General features: G+C 39.5%; 1 protein-coding gene across 2 annotated transcripts in view; it reads right to left on the reverse strand.

The window, feature by feature from the left end:
* Positions 1-22,148, reverse strand: part of LOC124596521 (4'-phosphopantetheine phosphatase) — a 167,045-nt gene that overhangs the window by 124,713 nt on the left and 20,184 nt on the right. For both annotated transcript variants that reach the window (XM_047135688.1, XM_047135687.1), the window contains exons 3-6: positions 11,184-11,383; positions 10,857-11,040; positions 4,401-4,493; positions 942-1,113 (exon numbers count right to left, since the gene is read on the reverse strand). In XM_047135688.1, coding sequence (XP_046991644.1) covers positions 942-1,113; positions 4,401-4,493; positions 10,857-11,040; positions 11,184-11,383 — 649 coding nt within the window. The remainder of the gene's footprint in view (positions 1-941; positions 1,114-4,400; positions 4,494-10,856; positions 11,041-11,183; positions 11,384-22,148) is intronic.

Consider the following 22,148-nt stretch of genomic DNA (forward strand, 5'->3'; position numbering starts at 1 on the left):
TAACATAAACACTGTTTGGCCTTTTACATCGGCATCACTACCACCAAGCTGTCAGTTAAGATGGATGGACATAGGCAGAGAGTGTACACTGGCAACACACAATATCCTCTTGGAGAGCATGCACTCCAGCATGACATTCATGACCTCAGTGCTTGTTTCACCCACACATTCCATCTGGATTCTTCCCCCAGACACCTGTTTCTCAGAGGTCCACAGGTGGGAACTAGCGCTACAACATGTCCTTGGTTCTCGCCACCCACCTGGCCTTAATTTATGTTAATTTCACTAGTCCCAGCATTGTTTCACAGTAGCTATTCCTTTCTTCACTCCATTTTAGTTTTCTACATCTTTCATTTTCTGACGTGGCTATTTTTTGCCGTCCCCCTGCCACCTCTATCACCCACAATGCACTTAAGTCTTTCACCTGTTCTAGCAGTAATTTCTGTCTTGCATATTACCGTATCTTTCACCTTTAAGCTCTCACGTTTTCAAATCTCATGCGATGCAGTCTCCAACGATCAGTCTCAACTCGTTCTTTCAGTTAAGTCTCTGGATGAATTTTCTGAATTCTATCTCTTTTTCTAAACCTCGCCAGTCCTTTTCCTTCACTGCTCTTCCTTCCCCTTCAACCCTTCTGCCAAAAGAAGGAATCACCTCCTTTTATATGTGCATTCCCTTGCTGGTGCTTGGTGAGATTTTCTTGATCAGTCCAATTACATTATATATTCAAAAATGGATTACTTTTTTTACATTAGGTCACATGAAACTGCTCCTTTATTAAACAGAAAAAAAATCTACACATTAATAAGCAAAAATGCAACACAGTGAATCATATAGTTTAAAAATTGCTACTACAAATCATCAAATAAAACATCTATCACTATGCCTCACACAAAGTTCAGTATATCAGCAATGTGAAAAACTGAACTTTTAGAAATTACCTGCATTTAAATTTCGATCCTTACTGACATGCATGGCCTTCCCAAATGAAGACGCTATTAAGTCGGCAGGCAGCCCCAACATTTTATAATCCCCACCATATATATCACGCACCAACATGTCAACGTTACGGTGATCACCTTTTTCTGCAAGTTCCAATAATTCATCAAAGCCCTGAAAATTAGGCAATAAAATGAAATTAATTCACAAAAATAACATATCTGTCTTACAATTATTATGGCTATTGAATGAAAGGCAGCTACAGGAACACTCCTTTGTGAAATTTAAATAATGCACTCCAATGTCTTGGATCTATAACAGTGGCACCTCACAATTCCTAAAACTTCTAAGCTAGATGAGTAACAAGTGAATGTCGCAGTGAAACAATAACCTGAAATTTTCCAGATTGCTTATCAAGCAATCTCTACTGCTGGTGCATTATCATGTCACCTCGATTAATTCTGGAGCATCCAGATGACAATCGTAGCTATGGGGTGGGGTAGGGTGGGGCGGAGTGGGGTACAGTGGGGTTGTGGTGGGGCGGGGGGGGAATCCTTCTTTTTGGATGATCATTTACGACACGATCATGGCAGGAGCAGGTCTAGCATCAAATCTGGTTTGTACTACACCTTTATCCCTCCCCCTCTCCCCTGTACCTTCTCACACATTGTGTGTGTGTGTGTGTGTGTGTGTGTGTGTGTGTGTGTGTGTGTGTGTGTATCTTAAAATATCTTCTCAAAATTTTAAAAAATACTGGAAGCAGTCATGTGTGTCAGTATTTGGGATCATTTATTTATCTTCATTTTTATGTGTCAATATTACTACGGTATTTCTCAATTATCCTGGAAATGTATCTTAGTCATTGAGTAATTACGAATATAAAAGTTCAAATGAGGTTCTAACAAATCCATGCATGAGTTTAATGCCCCCTCCTGCCACCCCTCCTCCTCCCCTTCATGAAATGTCCTTATACTAAAAAGAATTCATGTTTTTCAGTGATCTAATATTTTTTGTAATCTTTTTAATGAACACACATATGAAATTAATGTATTGGTGGTTAATTCAGATCCTGCCTTAAATTAATCTGGGTTTGATTACTTTATTTAGTCACTATGCTTGTTGCTGGTAGTCTTTTTATTCAATTTGGTAAGTGATTATATCAATATAAAACCATGGCGCATCTGTGGCCAAATGTCCCATTGTTTTTACTTGTTTTCTGCTTAGTTTGCTCTAAATTAATTTTGCTTTTTGTTTTAAGTGTGCTATATTTACACACAACACTTTTTTCCAGTTAGCAGGATAGTTTTTTTTTATTATAGCATATCTTCTCAGATAAGTGGAAATCTTTCTTCGTGAATACTTTAAATCACTAAGTTGCTCACATTTTGCTCCTTTTTCTTTTCATTGTATCTTTAGGTAATGACAAAATTATATTAACTGCTTAACTGAACAATGGAAAATCCAGAATGGAATGTAAAAAATATTATGAAAAGGATAGTTGCTACTCGTCATATAGTGGAGATACTGAGTCGCAGATAGGCACAACAAAAGACTGTCACAAAATAAGCTTACAGCCAACAAGGTCTTTGTCAAAAATAGACAAAAGACACACACACACACACACACACACACACGACCACACGACCACAGTCTCTGACAGCAGAAGCCACACTACGAGCAGCAGCAGCAGCAGCAGCAGCAGCGTATGATGGGAGAGGCAACTGGCTGAGGGTAAGGAGGATGCTGGGGCAGGGGGGAGGGGGGGGGGTGAAGTGCTGCTGGAGAGTGTGCAGGGTCAACATGGAGAGAGGGTAGGGCAGCTAGATCCAGTCAGGAGGCTACACAAAGGGCAGGAGTGAGAGGGGTGAGGGAAAAGGGGGGGGGGGGGGGGGGGAGGGGAGGAGGTGGAAAAGGAGAGAAGTAAAAAGACTGGGTGTGTTGGTGGAATAGAGAACTGTGTAGTGCTGGAATGGGAACAGAGAAGGACTAGATGGGTGAGGACAACGACTGAAGAAGGTTGAGGCCAGGAGGGTTACGGGTATGTAGGATACATTGCAGTGAGGGTTCCCACCTGTGCAATTCAAAAAAGCTGATATTGGTGGGAAGGATCCATATGGCACAAGCTTGATGCAGTCAGTGAAATTAAGAATGTCATGTTGGGCGGCGTGCTCACCAACAGGGTGTTCCAGTTATTTCTTGCGCACAGTTTGTCAATGACCATTCGTGCTGACAGACAAGTTGTTGGTTGTCATGCCCATGTAGAATGCAGCATAGTCGTTTCAGCTAAGCTTGTTAATCACATGACTAGTTTCTCAGGCAGCCTGCCTATGATTGGGTAGCTAATATTTGTGACTGGACTGGAGCAAATTCCCATTCCAGCACTATTCCACCAACTCACCCAGACTTTTTACTTCTTTCCTTTTCCACTAACCCACTCTCCCCCTCTCTCCCCTACCCTCCATCTAACCTCCCGACTGCACCTAGCTGCCCTGCCCTCTCTCTTCATCTTGTCCCTGCACGCTCCCCAGCTGCACTTCATTGTCCCCCACCCCTACCTTGCTATCCCTCCCACCCTCTGCTCCAGCCTCTTCCTTACCTCCACCCAGATGTCTCTCCCATCATGCACTGCTGCTGCTGCTGCTTGTAGCCTGGCTTCAGCTGCCAGAGACTGTAGTCATGTGTGTGTGAGTTGTGTTTGCATGAGTGTGTATGTCTGTTGTCTATTTTTCAAAAAGACTTTGTTGGCCGAAAGTTTATTTTGCAACAGTCTTTTTGTTGTGCCTATCTGTGACTCAGCATCTCCACTATACACTAACTGTTTCATGAAAACATTTCTGAAGAGACAAAACTGTCACCTATATCTTTCCCCACTGTTCTTCTTGCCAAGTCAACACTTATAATTTAGTTACGCAATATTTTTAATTAGCAACAATTAATTATCATAATGATTTACCACAATAATTGATGATTTTTGGAAATTTATTTTTGGTTTTACATCTAAACTGCTGAAGGTATATGAATCTAATACCAAGTTGTCAATGAGAGTAGCATTATGCCCTAAACTATGAGAACAAAACTGTAGCAAACCAATGAAACCATTAACTGTGTGTCCTCGCTCTCTACTACATAACAAGTGTAAATATCCCAACAATTACCAGCTCTAGTTACTTCTGTAATGCATTGTTAAGATACTAAGTGTCAATGAAATTTATAATATTTTCTCTTGGTACTTTGATACGGTCTCTAACTGTATACTGTGTGTTCCAGATTTTATACTACAAGCTCAAAACAAATCTCCTTCTAGAATCTCACATATGATGTTGTTTCATACATGTTACCTTGTATTAGTTGTACAATAATAAAGTGAAAACAACAGAAATTATTGACACATACACATGCAATTTTTCAGTTTTAAGCAGTGGGAAATTTATGTAACACCAATGACAAAAAAGAACATATACCTTAGCCTTTGTTAGGAGAGATCCAAGGCCCCAGAATGTTCCTCCTCCAGTTGCTGTGCCTCCAATCCTCTCATAAGAATTGTCAGACTCCACCTGCATTAAAAATTCAAATATATACTAAAATCTGCCCTTAAAGAGCAAGAAATCTGGTCAGGACAAACACATCTACCTAACTTTAATTATAACTATAGCCTCAATATGTCTGTTAGCTGTTGTGTAGCACACATTCAAAGACTAATATCATTTGCTCCATACTGTATGGTCAAATTCACAACAGTTACAGGAAGTTTCAAACATGTAGTGCTTGTATGAATCAATGCAATATAAGTAGCATTTTTACATCCATTTTAATTGAAAATTCTAATGACACCACATCTAATTTTTTGCCAAATATACAGTGAAGCAGACATTGCAACTATTACTGAAGTCTAACCTCAACTGTAAATATACTATACACCTCTTATGTTTGTAGAATTTTTGTAGTACTTGTAATGTTACCATTATGAAGGGACGGTCCTTTTTCAGCAACTGACATGCACATAGTTTACTTTTTCCAAACTGACTAGAACACACAGAGGATGAGCGACGAAAAAATTTTATTCTTATAAGTGTATATGCATTTGATCCTTTCTTCAAGGAGTTTTAGAGCCAAATGAAATGAAGCATTAAACAATTGGAAATATTAGGCATTGTCTAACAGTACATCTATTCATTCATGAAAATTATTGCTACCAATGCACTGCAGTTTGAGAGTAACAAATGATTTCCACCTTTGCACCAGTAAATCTAACGTTAGCAAAAAAAAAAAAAAAAAAAAAAAAAAAAAAGTGAAATATTCGGCTATAAAATGCTTACCGAAATAATGTGTCTGACACACAGAAGAAGTGTACATAGACCCACTTGAGAGTGGAGATAAAAGATCTTAGCCAGTGACTTCAATGTCAGCATCATGCAGGTGATATGCAGTAAGTTAGATGAGCACGTGGAACATTCTCCACAACAACTGCCACTATCCATATCACTTACAATGCATGCAGGCTTTATTACCAATGGACTTGCCTCCACAGTGACAGTTATCTCCCTGGTTCATCACACAGGTTACCACAGTGCTCTGATTTCTATCACCCACCAGATTCACAGGTGAGGCTACCTTTAGAAGGGGTGGTATGGCTAACCTTCACAACATCCTTCTGTGGGCTTTGGAGAATCCGCATAGTATGGTGGCAGTGAGCAAAAGATGTACACTGATTCATCCTCAATGTGTGGGTGGGGAATATTGATGACCACCTCATGGTACCAGCCATCCTTCTGCAATGCCTCACAAATGGGGCATATCTGAACATCTTGCAGATGACCCCCTCCCCCTACCCTGCTGGTAGGCATGTTTTTGGAACTAGTAAAGGTAATGTGGTTACTACACGGCTGTCCTCCAGATCACTGCCCTCTTTTGGGTAAAGCTGGAAAACTAGTACAAACAGAACTTTCCTACTAGCCTGTTGTGTTCTCATTTGTGTTTTCAATCACTGAAACCTATAATGTCAAAGATATTTTATCCCAACCTTCTTGTGGGTTTATCTCCCTTGAAATGCACTTCCATCCATATGCCCATTTGACTGTTTCTGCTTCTTATTCACTCTGGGTTTGTTTCCTACAGGTTGTCCATATTTAGTAAAATCACTCTATAATGTTTACTGTGAATATGATCCATGGATAATGGAACTAAGCCACATAATCAACAGAAAAGTAGTTCAGTACTGTGCTGCATAGATGTTACTAATCAGGACCATGTAATTTAAACATAAGTGAACAAAGTGAACAATCACACAGTCCTGATGAGCACTTATGTCAGGTGCATCTCTAGTATTCACATCTGTGGCATAACTGTAAGGGGCAGTCAAATTAAAACTGAACACCTGCCACAGTGGGACCATGGGATGCTTCCATTCAAATGTAATTACCACGCATTAAGACTTTTATCCCGTTGGGAGATAAGACCATCAATTCCCGTTTCATAGAATGCAGTCAGCCACTGACAGATCCACAACCACATCCATTCTTAATTTCCTTGTCCGACTGAAACCGACGACCACGCATGTCTTTCTTCAAGTTGCCTAGGATGTGAAAATGACACATTGAAACATCCAGGCTATACAGAGGATGTTGCATTGTTTCCCAACCAAATCACTGAAGCATAGCCTTCATCTGACTGACTGTGTGGGGGCACACAGTATTGTGCAACAGAATGATTCCCTCCCACAGCATATCTGGGTGTTTTGACTTCATGGCATGTCACACTTCCCGCAAAGTTTCTTAAAAGTGCTGAGCATTGATTGCAGTTCCACACTTGAGGAACTCAATGAGCACAGGGCCCCGGAAGCCAAAAAAGGAGGTCATCATGACCTTACTGGAACTTGTGCAAACAGCTTTGGATTTGTAAAATTTAAAATTTTCCCGGCAAATCAACTGTTCAAAGAGATTTCGGGATTGCAGCTTTGGATTTCTTTAGCGGAGGAGATGTGGAAAATTTCCATTGTTGACTTTGTCATTTGCCCTCACCCTGCATTGAATCATTCTGTTGCATGATAATGCCTGTCCCCACACTGCCAATAAGACGAAGGCTAAGCTTCAGTGATTCAGGCGGGAAATGCTTCAACATCCTCAGTACAGCCCTGACCTTTCACTGGATGATTTTCACAACTCTGATGACCTGAGGAAAGACGTGCGTTGACTTTGGTTTGTATCAGATGAGGAAGTGCAAGATGGGGTACGGTTATGGATCCGTCAGCAGCAGGCTGCGGTCTATGAAACAAGAATTGATTGTCTCATCTCCCATTGGGATAAACGTGTTAACACATGGAGTGATTACTTTTGAATGGAACCATACTATGGTCCCACTGTGACAGGGTTTTGGCTTTCATTTGACTGCCCCTCACACAACGGGAAACTGACTTATAATAATTATCACATGCAATTTCATAAAAATGGCATAATATAAACATATTTGTTAATTCAGTGAACAACAATGTGGCTCAGTGCCAAAGTTCTTTCCAAAAATAAAAGGCATCCATATCTAAGCATGAAGAAATTTTCAAATAATGACCCAAGAAAAAGTGATGAATCTTAACACAAAACAGGAAACAACAACAACTCACACAAGCAAAATAATTAGGTGCCAGTGAAATAAAAGCCCTAATGGTTTGTCTGCTACAGATATGTTTTGAAAAACAGGGTTTACAATTTTATTTTTCTTGTGCTGACAACTAATTCTGTACAGAGACAATTTTGAGCCAATAATGGATTTTATACGTGCAAGAGCATTATGTTTATTAATTTTTATTATTATTAACAGTATTATGACGCTAATTTTTTGAATATTGTTTAACTATAGCACTCATGACAAACACCTTAGGAATATTTTTAATTCTCCTTTGTCTGCAGTGGCCTATGATCCAGTATTTAAATTGCAGAGGTAATTCCAAATTGAGTATGCACACACGTCACACCTAGATCAAATTTTTTCACATAGAAGCCATCAGCATATCAAATTTTAAAAGCTTCTCTGGTCAAGGTAAATAGTTAAAACTGTAAGCTGTGTTAGTATAGCTCTTTCTAACAGTGCTACTGAGCAACTCAATGGTGCTGCTTCTGACATTGTGGTATATACAGTATCTCTACATGGATGAAACATCTTTTACGCTAATTCAGGTGTTTTTAGTAGCTGCTCAACATAGCCGGGGCACCTAATACGCATTTTAAGTAATTCACAATAGCATCTTGGTGCTGTCTTAATAAAATAATAGTATGCCACAAACAGGACAGGTGTCAATAAGTAGCCTGCATCAAACCAAGGTTCTCCCCTCTTATTGTCTCTGACTGGTCTTTCAGAGAGAGAGAGAGAGAGAGAGAGAGAGAGAGAGAGAGAGAGAGAGAGAGAGAGAGAGAGAAAATGTGTTGTATCACTATCACTTCTCCCCATTCCTGTTCCATTTGCGTATAGTGTGTGGGAATAAAATGTGACGATAACCCCCATATGAGCTCTACTTTTCTAATTTTCCAACATGCTTGTTTCACAAGATTTATGTGGGAAGAAATGGTATGTTTCCTACTTTTCTTTGAACATCCATTCTCGGAATTTTAACAGTAAACCACCCCATATTGTCTACTGCTTCGCTTGTATTGTCAGCCACTTGAATTTGATGAGCATCGCCATATCACTACCATGTTTGCTATATAAACCCATGACAAAACACACTACTTTTCTTGGGATCTTCTCAATTAATACTACCCATTAAGGGTTCCAGAAAGGTGAGTCATACTCACTAATTGGTTGAATGAGTGTTTAGTACAACCCTTTTTTGTGGAAGAATTACATTTATCGGGGTTTCCTCCAAAGAATCTCAAACTGGCAAGTGCTTTTCCTGCAGCCTAGTTTTATATTTCTGTTTCACTTAAAGTCACTCCATACAGTTACTTCTGGGAACTACTAAATATTTTATGACAGTTACCATTCCACAAAGCATGACATTTTATATATCATTTGGAGGCAACTGTGATTTCAAAATACTTAAAATGTGTTATTTTTTGACACAATCATGACTATCTTTTCAGATTACTGTTTCCAATCATTTTAAATGGCCATCTTCAGATCTAAAATTAAAATTAAAATCTTTATATAATTTACAATGTTACATGTAAAACACATATGTGTTATAAAATAAAGATAAAATAAAATTCACATACCCAATTGCTGCACGTAAGGGCTACATGTTATCACTAATGTGACAGTATTCTGCTACATTATATTTAATAAAATTGAAAATAAAAATAAAATAAAAATCCATCCACAATTGATGTCTATAGGTTACAAAAGTGACAAGAATACTTCACATTTGTAAACATATTTTGTTAAAAGGAGTTGCAGAAACATTGTCTAAATTTTCATTACTTCATTATTATAAAATGCAAGATTGATCTCCTGCCGAGTTAAAAGCTGCCCAATGAGCAACCAAAACCTGTTTCTCAGATGTGCCAGGCTTTCTGCTGAAGCCTGCGAGACTTGACTACAACGTAAACAAACCAACAGTCAAAGATGTAGTGCAACTCTACATTATATTTAAAGAATTTTTATATGGGAGCACTGTGAATCACCAAAACAAAAAAAGCTTCCCAAGTGTGGTCACACGCAAAGATTGTGCTTGCTGCGTTCTTCGAATTTAATGGGATAGTATATCATGAGTCCTTGTCACAAGGTCAAACAATTAGCACAGAGTTCCATTGCACCAATTTGTGAGAAATAAAATGCATCATCTAACTTTATAGTGAAACAATCCATTGCTTTTGCAACACAAAAATGCACTTGCTCACATTTTACAGCTTATTTGTAAATTTTTGGTCCAAATCAGTACCATAATGATGTGTCCGAATCCATACTCAAAGCTCCCAAAAATAAAGAAAACCTTAAAGGGGCATTATTTTATAACCATAGATAAGATTAAAAGCATATCGCTGAGAGAGCTAAAAGCTATATCAAAGATCAAGTTTCAAAAATGTTTCATGTATCAGTAAAAGGGCAGGTGTAAGTGTAAATAACCAAAGTGGGCTATTCTGAAAGGGATAAAATGTAGTAAATAAAAATTCTTTTGGAAAAACAAAAAATCCTGTAATTTTTTTAACACACCTCATACTATTGTCACGAACCTCTCTTTGCTTTTATAGCATCTTTTTAACATGGTTAACAAAATATGATGAGCCTTTCTCAACCCCCCAGCCCCACCACCCACCCTCAACACAGACATTGTGCAATACTTTTGAATTATACTGGTTGATAGTCTTTATCTTCATCCCTCGAGATTAATGCCTGATGTTTACTGCTTGGATAATTCTGCTTATTTATTTTCTCCAACTGAACACAAAATTTTAACTAAGTACAAGTTTTTGTCATACATACCGAACATCATGGATAGTCTCAGTATGGAGAGAGTCAAATAATAACCACACAATAGAAAAAACGAAATTTGGCATGTGCTTCTCTGCAGTGCTTCGGGCAACAACACAGTCATTTATTTTCCATTTACTTCACTTTTAAATTACATTTAAAATGGTTATCACCATTCAACAGTGCCATAATACTTCCCTCTTTCCAAGTTATGAAATGGTTTTATTTTTAAAGTAAGAAAGATGCATATTTCAAAAGAAAAAAACTGAAAGTACAGACAATTGTTGGCAAAACTGAGGTTTCAAGTCAATTACATAAACATTATTACCATTATTGACTTGAAACAGACACTATGCACAAATACAAGAATGAAATTTATATAGCTTAACGCCAGTACTAGTATGATAAGGAAAGAAAACAGAATATTGGGCTAATATTTTTTTAGACTTTTGTGAAATGAGAAGAATATATTTAGAAATCTTTCTTTACAAAAAAGGGACTTTTCTACTTTCCTGACTTACTTTCATGATGCTAACTCCTGAGCCAATATTAACCAAGAGATATGGAAAGATATTTGGGTCCGCATTTTGAAACTTGTACTCAGGATTGCCATGCCGGTGGTATTCAAATGCTTCATCTGTAATGTTCTTCAGTAAGAAATTGCACCCCTTGATCAAGCAGCTCATCTCATCCTCTTTGTCAACTCTAACAAGAAGTTTTTCAGTGCAACAGAGTTAGTCAATTTTTTTAAAAAAATCTGAGTTTTATTGGTTTTAAAAGTATAAAGTTTGCAGTACAAAATCTAAGGCTTATTTTACAATAAATTTTACAAAAGTTAAAATACTTACGAAAGACCCAGTTTTTGTTGAAGAAGTTCTGTGTACTTATAAGCTCCTCCACCAGTAGCTTTTATGGTTTTTCCAACCATATTTTCTCTGCTATTAACCAAATTAGCTTCAATAAAATTCAAACAATTTTCAATGTATTTTGTTTCAAATTTAATGAAGTGCAATCTAGCTCCTTCCGATACCTCATATAATCGATGCTCCTACAAAGAGAAAACCATAATCAATAAAGCACTAGCTGTAACACTAAATTTCAAAAAGGCAACGAGCACTACTTAACTCCTTACTATATACCAGTGAGCCAAACAGGAAAATCTCTGTGTGCTTTTACCATGAATTTTTTTCTTTTACTAATACAGAACTACTACATGACACGACATAACTACAAATACTTTACTTATGCTGTCCAATGGCACACAAGCTACTTCAATACTTCTTTACTCATGCAGTATGTAACATTTTCAAACAGGTTCTATCCTTACTCATACAGAAATGAACTTTACAATTCAAACAAAGAACAAAGGATCAATCCACCCTTGAACTGTAGAAATTTGCATCATTGTTGACCTCCCAATACAGGTAAGTGTTTAACATTCACTCATTTTTGTATGAATAAGGCCTGAAACTGTTTCAAAATGTCTCATACTGCATGTGTAGTGGGGTACTGATGTAGACTGCGTGCCACTGGACAGGATGAGTTATATCATGCCATACAGTACTTGTAAAGAAACAATGAACTGTTATATGTTTCACCTTCCATGCATTGTATGCCAGGAATGTACCAAACCATTTATTTCTTACGTTCTGCAAAATAAAACTTCTTTTCAGAATTGCTTGTCAATATGGTCTACTAACCTCAAAAACTACAGTACTGGCTATTAAAGTTGCTACACCACAAAGATGACGTGCTACAGATGCGAAATTTAACCGACTGGAACAAGATGCTGTGATATGCAAATGATTAGCTTTTCAGAGCATTCACACAAGGTTGGGAGCATTCACACAAGGTTGGCGTCGGTGGTGACACCTGCAACATGCTGACATGAGGAAAGTTTCCAACTGATTTCTCATACAGAAACAACAGTTGACCGGCGTTGCCTGGTGAAACGTTGTTGTGATGCCTCGTGTAAGGAGGAGAAATGCGTACCATCACGTTTCCGACTTTGATAAAAGTCGGATTGTAGCCTATCGCAATTGCGGTTTATCGTATTGCAACATTGCTGCTCGCATTTGTCGAAATCCAATGACTGTTAGCAGAATATGGAGTCGGTGGGTTCAGGAGGGTAATATGGAATGTCATGCTGGATCCCAATGGCCTCGTATCAGTAGCAGTCAAGATGACAGGCATCTTATCCGCATGGCTGTAATGGACTATGCAGCCATGTCTCGATCCCTGAGTCAACTTATGGGGACATTTGCAAGACAACAACCATCTGCACGAACAGTTCGACAATGTTTGCAGCAGCATGGACTATCAGCTCCGAGACCATGGCTGCGGTTACCCTTAACGCTGCATCACAGACAGGAACACCTGCGATGGTGTACTCAACGCCGAACCTGGGTGCACAAATGGCAAAACGTCATTTTTTCAGATGAATCGAGGTTCTGTTTACAGCATCACGATGGTCACATCCATGTTTGGCGACATCACGGTGAATGCACATTGGAAGCGTGTATTCATCATCACCGTACTGGCGTATCACCCTGAGTGATGGTATGGGGTGCCATTAGTTACACATCTCTGTCACCTCTTGTTCGCTTTGATGGCACTTTGAACAGTGGACGTTACATTTCAGATGTGTTACGACCCGTGGCTCTACCCTTCATTCGATCCCTGCGAAACCCTACATTTCAGCAGGATAATGCACGACCGCATGTTGCAGGTCCTGCACGGGCCTCTCTGGATACAGAAAATGTTCGACTGCTGCCCTGGCCAGCACATTCTCCAGATCTCTCAACAATTGAAAACATCTGGTCAATGGTGGCCGAGCAACTGGCTCGTCACAATATGCCAGTCACTACTCTTGATGAACTGTGTTATCGTGTTGAAGCTGCATGGGCAGCTGTACCTGTACACGCCATCGAAGCTCTGTTTGACTCAATGCCCAGGCGTATCAAGGCCGTTATTACGGCCAGAGGTGGTTGTTCTGGGAACTGATTTCTCAGGATCTATGCACCCAAATTGCGTGAAAATGTAATCCCATGTCAGTTCTAGTATAATATATTTGTCCAATGAATACCCGTTTATCATCTGCATTTCTTTTTGGTGTAACAAATTTAATGGCCAGTTGTGTAATACACAAATTATTTTCACAAAAAGAAAAAAAGACTTAATGCATAAAGGGGTTAAAACGAAGCATCACATGGTCTTAATGATAGAGACTAAAACATTACATGTGAAGTCAAATTCATTAAAAAAAGGTAGTGTTCTTATCTAAAATAAAATAAACTTATAAACAAATACATTGTAATTCAATACTGCTTAAAATTCTGGAGCTGAGCAGTCCAACTTACAAAAAAATGGCGAAATCCCATTAAGGAATTAGAGAAACTAAGTTTGGAGCAACTGCAATGAAAAATAATAGTGTTTCTTCGACAAGAATTAAGGAGCTGAGGTTTGTTTAACTGCTAATGAAAGAAACAATATTATGAGAAGGAAAGTTGCTACTCACCTTATACCGGAGATGCTGAGTCGCAGATAGGCACACAAAAAGACTCTCACAATTAAATCTTTTAGGGTTTTAGTTGCCTGAGACTGCAATCATGCATGTGAGTTGCATTTGTGTGTGTGTGTGTGTGTGTGTGTGTGTGTGTGTGTGTGTGTGTGTGTGTGTGTGTGTGCGCGCGCGCGCGCGCGCTCCGCTATATGATGAGTAGCGACTTTTCTTCTCATAATACTGTTACATTCCATACTGTATTTCCCATTGTTTGCCAATGAAAGAAATTAAACATAAATGTTACACTAGTTGAGATTAGGAATAAACTTGCCTCTGGCGCAAAACGATCTTCAGTTCGTTTTTATTGTGTCAGCAGAACTGAGAACCATTTTTGCAGTTAGAAGCAAATTTAGTCCTAATCTCAACTTATCATATAACTGTGTTCAATCATTGATAAAAAGTTTATATATATTATGCTAGTGTTGTGGCTCACAGCCTTGTGCTAGCTTTTTTTAATTTCATTTCATTTAAGCTAGTTATACATTCAAAACAACTCCCATTAAGTGCCATAAAACAGTGTACACAACTCTAGATCTTCCCAGCCCACAATAATCTGAGAAAATTACTGAAATTTGAACTTGGGACTTAAATGACAGTGGTCATTAAAATTGACCACTGAATTACAGAAGCAGTCAAACTAATTAGGACATGAAAGAACACAATATATAATTCAGAATGATGGATCTGGAACATTATAAACCAAATCAAGAAGTTATCAACACTGTGTGAAATTCTACAGAGATTAATAATACATTTACAATCAGTATTAAACTGTCTACAGTAACAGAGGAATGGAATGGGAAGTGATATTAGATAGGGAGCTACATCATGGGTCTGGGAGGAAGAGAAAAAAAGAGAGGGGGAGGAGGAGGAGGAGGAGGAGGAGGAGGAGGAGGAGGAGGAGGAGGGATTTGGAGAGGGAGTGAGTGTGTGCATCGAGTGGATGGTATGCTAGAAAGATGGCACTGAAAAAGTGTGTTACGTGGGTTACAACACAGAGGCAGCCTTAAACATCGATGGAGGAGTAATGAGAAGAAACTGTCCGTGTCTCCCTGTGTAAAGTTCTAAAAAAGAGAGGTTGGACAACATTTTGCCATTTCCTAGGACTTCACAATTCCTTTGGATCAACAATCTCCTCACCAGTTCAGTATGGCCAGCCACAAATTTCTCTTTTGAGTCAACTTCTTCATCTCAGAGAGCACTTGTACATTACAGCCTCAGTTACTTGCTAGATGTATTCCAATCTCTGTCTTCCCCTACAGTTTTTATCCTCTGAAGCACCCTCTAGTGCCACAGGAGTTATTCAATGAAGCCTTAACACATGTCCCATCATCCCACCCCTTCTTGTTGATGATGTTTTCCATATGTTCCTTTCCTTGCTGATTCTGTAGAGAACCTCGTCATTCCTTATCTTATCGGTCCACATCCTTTTATAGCACCACATCTCAAATGCTTCAGTTCTCTACTTTTCAGTATTCCCACAATATTCACTACCATACAGTGCTGTGATCTGCACATACATTCTTAGAAACTTAGCCTTCAGATTTAGGTCAACATATGATCCCAGCTAGCATCTCTTTTCCATGGATGCCCCATTTGTCTGTGCTGATCTGCTATTTGTGTTGTTCTTGCTTCATATGTCACTTTGCACTGAACATAGCAGAATTCCTTAACTTTGTCTACTTTGTGGTCCCCAATTTTTTATGTTAAGTTTATCACTAATCTCATTTCTGCTACTCATCGCTCTTGCCTCTCTTTGGTTAACTCTTCTGCCATCTTCTGTACTCATTTGACAATTCATTCCAGTCAACACATTCTGTAATTCTTCTTCACTTTCACTGATGATACAAATGTTACCAGTGAATCTTATCATTCACATCCTTTAACGATGGATTTTAATCCACTCCTGAACTTTTCTTTTATTTCCATCATAGGTAGAACATCAGTGGCAAAAGTCTACATCTCTGTCTTACACTATTTTTAATATGACCACTTCGTTCTTTGTTTTCCATTCTTACATTTTCCTCATGGTTCTTGAACATTGTAAATTATCCATCTTTCGCTATAGGTTACTCCTACCTTTCTAAGAATTTCATACATCTTGCAATATTTCTCCTTTTTTAAATGCTGTTTCCAGGTTGACATAATCCTATGAACTTGTCTCGATTTTTCTTAAGTCTTGTCGACATCATCAATCACATCATCAGAATTGCCTCTCTGGTGCCTGTATCTTTCTGAAAGCCAAACTGATTGTCATCTAACATACCACTGACTTTTTTGCAATTCCTATTAATTTCATTCCTAAGTAAAGTTGTGTGTTCCTAAATTTCCCTGAACATTATTTTACTTCCTTGTTTCAATCAATCATTTTAAGTATTTCTTCCGTTAAACCAGATTTCTTCAGGAAACTTCAAACGCATCTCATCATTCGTCAGTACTTCAGTATCTCACATCTTCGTACACTGGTTCTTCCAGATGAGTCTCTTAAGCTTCAACCTACTCTAAATAACTAAAGTGTGATCCAAGACTGGCTGCTCGTGGGCACACCTTACAATCCAATATCTGATTTCAGTCTCTCTCTCTGACCATGATGTAATCTAACTGGAATCTTTTCATATCTCCAGGTCTTTTCCAAGCATAATTCCTCCTTTTGTGATTTTTGAATAATGTAGTCACCACTACTAGCTGCAACTTACTGCACAACTCAATTAGCTTTTCACATCATCTCATTCCTACTACCAGGCTCATATTCTCCCATAGCTCTCTTCCAAATGTTCACCTACTACCACATTCCAATCCCTCAAGATTATTAGATTATCTCATTTTACATACTGAATTACCCATTCAGTACCCTCATATACTTCATCTCTTAATCTTTGATTTGTGACACTAGCATGTAAAGCTGAACTGCTGTTGTTGGCATTGGTTTTCTGTTGACTCTGAAGAGAACAACCGTATCACTAAACCACTGAATTATTCACAGTAACTCACTCTCTGCCCTCCTCTCCTGTTTATAATAAATCCTATTTCCATTATATCATTTTCTGCTGGTGTTGATATTACCTTATATTTATTTGACCAGAAATAATTATTTTTGCCATTTCAACGTAACTGACTCCCATTATATGTAGGCAGAGCCTTTGCATTTCTCTTTTCAAATTTTCTAGCTTCCCTACAACACAGAAACTTCTGACATTCAACACTCTGACTTTCAGTATGTTATCCTTGTCTTGGTTATTCATTCTTTTTATCTCCACCTTGGCAGCCCCTCTCAAACATCTAAATGAGGGACTAATCCAGAATTTTTTGTCAATGGAGAGATCAACATGACACTTTTTTCAGTTACACAGTGCATGTCATTTGGATATACATTGTGTGTTTCCATTGTCTTCTGCCTCCTCATGCTGATGATCACTGATGATTCTTCTGCCTTTTAGGAGCAGTTTCCCACCCCAAGGGCAAGAGTTTGTCCTGAAACTCCACCCACTCCTCCACATTCTTTGACAAGGCTGTTGGCAGAAAAAGAATGACTCCTTATACAAAATGTCTTCTGCCACTACTGCTGATGATTTCTATGCAAAATTTAGGCTGTGGCTGGGTTCAAACCCATGATCCAGGACATTTTGATAACCAGTCAAGATGTTACCGAAGATCATAGGCCCACCTTCCGTTTAAGTACTTTTATATCTAGATCACCTTAGAAAGAACTGAAACTGATTCAAAGAAGACATGCTTTTTGATAATGCCATGTACTATTCGAGTAATCTGCTTTATTTGTTTATCACTTCTTATAGTTTTCCCTGTCCTAACCATACTGATTGTTTTCACTTGACGCACATCACTTTTCTTTACAAAGCATCGCAGTAGTTACTAAAAAAATATGATATCCATGTTACTTACAGATTAAAAACAGTTTTCCTTTATAAATTATGCATGTAACTTACTTATGGTGTTCTTCCTTTTTTATACATGTTCTGGAGTCAACTGCTTTCTCATAGTTTCACAGACTGAAGTCAGAGGGGAAAAAAAACCACCCTCGGTTTCACTTTCACCTTACATGATTTTTTAACTTTTATGATCTGCTTTTCCTCATTTTTGTTGTTTATACTTAACTTTTGTAAAACTTCAGGATAAATGTAGTTTGTTTTGTTCTACATTCAGCACAGTGTTTCTGTGTGTTCATTTGTCAGGTCCTGGGGATTGTCAACACTGTCAATAGTTGTTGGGGTGGTTTTTTTTTACATTTGGTGTGAGGGGGGGGGGGGGGGGGAGGACATTAGAGAAGATGAGTTAGTTGTTCAGCAGAGATGGGAGTGGAGTGGGCCGAAAGAGTGGTGGTTTGGGGGAAAGCAACATGGTGGGTGGTAGTGGTTACTGGAAACCGGGGGAGGGGGGAGGGAGCTGGTGGTTAGTGCACGGAGGGGGATCATATGTCTACATATAAAATTATATACTACTTGTCCTATTAATTTAAAAAGTGTATTGTTTGCTAGGTGGACCAATCATTTATGAGTCATTTCTTTTCTGCAATGGTTTTATGTATGTGGTGATTTTCTCGTCGAGTGAGAAGTGAAGTGCGAAAATTCAAATACAGAAAAAGCTGTTTCACGACAGTTGAATAATCACAAAAAGTGGAAGTAATACCACATCTTTTTTTTTTTACTTCAACTTCCACTAACAACACAGGAAAAAGAGGCTTCATAAAAAACATAAAAAGAGGAAAAACATGGGACATAAATTTACACCAAATTTATATCAAAAAACTATTTTTCATCCATAAACAGCAAATTGTTGAAACATATTACATATGTTTTCAGTATACCAACTACTGAAGATGCTCTGTAAATAAAAGTGAGACGTACTTACCAAAGACGCTCTTAAATTACAGTAAAACTACGACAGAAAACACATTGATAACTGATGCATAACAATCACTGCCGAAGATGGTCATACAAACAAAAACTTCACTTAATTGTTTATCTGGAGTGAGTAAAACTTTTTATTGATATAACATACAGCCTTAGCGGAACCATTATTATTTTTAATCAGCATTTGAGGGTTGTAGAGCAAAGCATAAGGAGAACTGATACTGTATTAACCACTGATTACAAGAGCTTCTGAGGAACCAAAGTGAATATCTGCATCAGTCATGTTGGCCAACATTTTAGTCACGTCTTTGACTATGGTCACAATGGATCGTGGAGTGAGCAAGATTAATGCATGTGGTTGTGATTCACTGACAAGTTTTAATTCGACACCACAGCTACTCTACAGTGCTCATTATCATTACATTTTAATGTGTAACACCATGAATAATTATAAAAAGCTTAATGTTACAAATTAACAATGAGGTCATAGAACCAACAGATGAGAGTTTTGTATTTACATCAACTGGAGCTAGAGACAGGATGTGCAGCGAAAGAAGAAAACAGAAGAGTAAAGATGTAACTGTGCACTTTTGTTACACTAAATAGAGTTTTAAAAATTGAGCTGCTAATGTGACTGAAATGGTAAGTTTACAAGGAGTCAGTATTGAAAACTTTCACGTAAGTCAGTGAGACTGCAATTTAATGGGGAAATGATTACAAAACTAAGAATACAGTGAGCAATGGAAATATGCATGTTGGGAATTACTAGGAAAGACAGGGAAACAATCAAATGGAACAGAGAACATACTGGGTGGAAGAGATAATTACGACTAATGAAACCACAAGGGGTGGGGGGTTGTGACCAAGTTGAGTTTGAAGATGAGTTTATTCAAAAAATCCAAAAAATGAGCAAGTCGCTAAATGGAAAGCAAAGCAAAATTCATTCCAACACAATAAATAATTAAAATTCACATTTACACTAATATAATGCACTTATAACAGGCCAGTGTCAGCATAAAAATGGTTGTTGAAAATTGGGCCATGAATACTGAAAGGTTGCGAAATGCTGGCTTACACGATATCTGAAAAGGCTATCAGGTAGATAATAGATAACATTTCAGATCTTTTTCCTACAGAGACTCATGTTATGCCATTTCAAATAATCAGTAATGATCTTCCAGCATCAAAAGTAAACACTAATGGTCATACACTCAATAAAGCACAGTTCACACAATTCCTTAGGGTCCAGCTGGATAACAAGTTAAAAATGAAGATATGATCAATGAAAAATGCAGTAGCCACCAGAAAGATCGTGGGAGGTGCACATCAGCACAGCGCGTCACAGTCAGTAGTTGCCGCGCGGAAAGTCCCATCCCCCAGAGGGCACGCGAGAATTTGGCCGCACCCTCTGCCAGCCGAACAACAACTCAGGCAGCACGGGCCGTGCCCAGTCAGTTCACATCGGGCATGCCTAGCAGACAGTTCCTGGTCTACACTATGTGAAGTGCGACGGAAAATGTGAATTGTGTTACTACACAACTGGCGACGAGTAGGGTCGTTCTTTCGCATGTTGCGTCATTGTTCCGATTTCGCAGCTTATCCACGGCATGGAGGATTTAGTGCGGGTTTTGGTTGAGCAGCAGACGGAGCTCATGGCAACCATGCAACAAGTGCTTCCGGCGTTGCTCTCCACGCAGTCTGCTCCAGCGCCGTTCCCTCCTCCCTTTCCCCGTATGACGAGACGCGGAGGATTGGGACGCATATGAACATCGTCTTCAGCAGCATTTCCAGGCGTTTCATGTTGCCGATGCGGAGGTATGTCGTGCTCTTTTCTTGTCTTTGATATCTCCCTCGCTGTATAAAGTTTTGCGGCAGCTAGTGCCGTTGCAGGAACCCTCATCCTTGTCTTTTGACGCATTGTGTTCATTGCTGTCTTCATATTATCGCCGCCGCACGCATGTTGTGGCAGCTAGGGTCAAGTTCTATCAATGCAAGAAACAGCCCCATCGGTCTTACCAGGCGCAGGCCGCTACCCTGCACGGTCTTAGTCACAAGTGTCATTTTGTCACGGAGCAGTCGTGAGAGTCGTATGCCCACGTTATGGTGCGCAACGTCATTGTTCGTTCGGCCCCTGATAGGGAGGTCTGGCAACGGGCCCTGCAGTTGGAAGACCCTTCCCTGGAGGAAGTCCTGTCCATTGCTCAAACTTATGAAGTCTCTCACGCCGCAGGTCAACAGTTGGAAGCATGGTGCGATGTCGCGGCAGTTCAGGGCGGCATGGTCGCGTCCACTCCGTCTGGGGTGGACGACGTGCGAGAGATAAAATCCGGCCGTTACGGCCGCTCCTGCATGGCGCGTAAACAGAGTTCCGGCCGCCGGCCCCTGTTACCGTCCTGTGTGTCGTGCTATATCCATCATGATTGGTCAGAGTGCCCCTATCGTTGGGCCGTTTGTCGAAAACGTAATAAAAAAGGACACATTGCTAAAGTTTGCCGCTCAGCCTCAAAAGAATCGAAGGAAGCAGGTACAGAAGACATGGATGTTGACATTCAGGAAGTTTCATCGGGCCAGGCTCCTGACTCATCGTCACACAAACTCTTTATCGAGGTGTCAGTTCGGTCGTGCCGATTACAACTGCAAGCAGATACGGGCGCGGCAGTTTCCTTGTTGAATGCACCAACTTACTCCGACCTTGGGTCGCCCCCGTTGGCGCCAGTTTACCGGCGTCTACGCGGTTATGGCAAACAGTTCAGTTCATTCCCCTACTGGGTCAATTCACTACCGACGTTACTTACAAATCAATCACTCGGCCTCTTACTTTTATTGTTGTCAGTGATGCGAGCTCCGCTAACCTTTTTGGATTGGATGCCTTTCAAGCTTTTGGTTTTTCTATCGCAGACACCATACAGTTGGTCTCCAAAGACGTTCCCTATCAATCATTGGAATCTTTGATCTCTGACTTTAAGGATATCTTTGAGGAGGGCCTGGGGCGTGTTTAAGACTTTGAAGCTCACTTAACATTGAAGGCGTCGGCTCGCCCGCGTTTTCTATGCGCGAGACAGATCCCCTTGGCTCTCCGCCCACAGGTAAAAGCAGAGCTAGACCAGCTGACAGCCATCGGCATCGTTCTTCCCATTTCTTCTCGTGAGTGGGCTTCGCTCCTCGTTATTGTCAGGAAACACTCGGGAAAATTACGTCTTTGTGGCAATTTCGAGGCCACCATTAATTCCCAATTGTTGGTGGACACCTATCCCTTGTCTCATTCTGATGAATTGTTCTCCACCGTGGCAAGAGGCCAATATTTTTCGAAAATCGATCTTTCGGAGGCTTACCATCAGATACCACTTGATGAGGACTCCAAACAGCTGGTGGTCGTCAACACC

Source organism: Schistocerca americana, chromosome 2 (assembly GCF_021461395.2).
Source record: "Schistocerca americana isolate TAMUIC-IGC-003095 chromosome 2, iqSchAmer2.1, whole genome shotgun sequence".
NCBI lineage: Eukaryota > Metazoa > Arthropoda > Insecta > Orthoptera > Acrididae > Schistocerca > Schistocerca americana.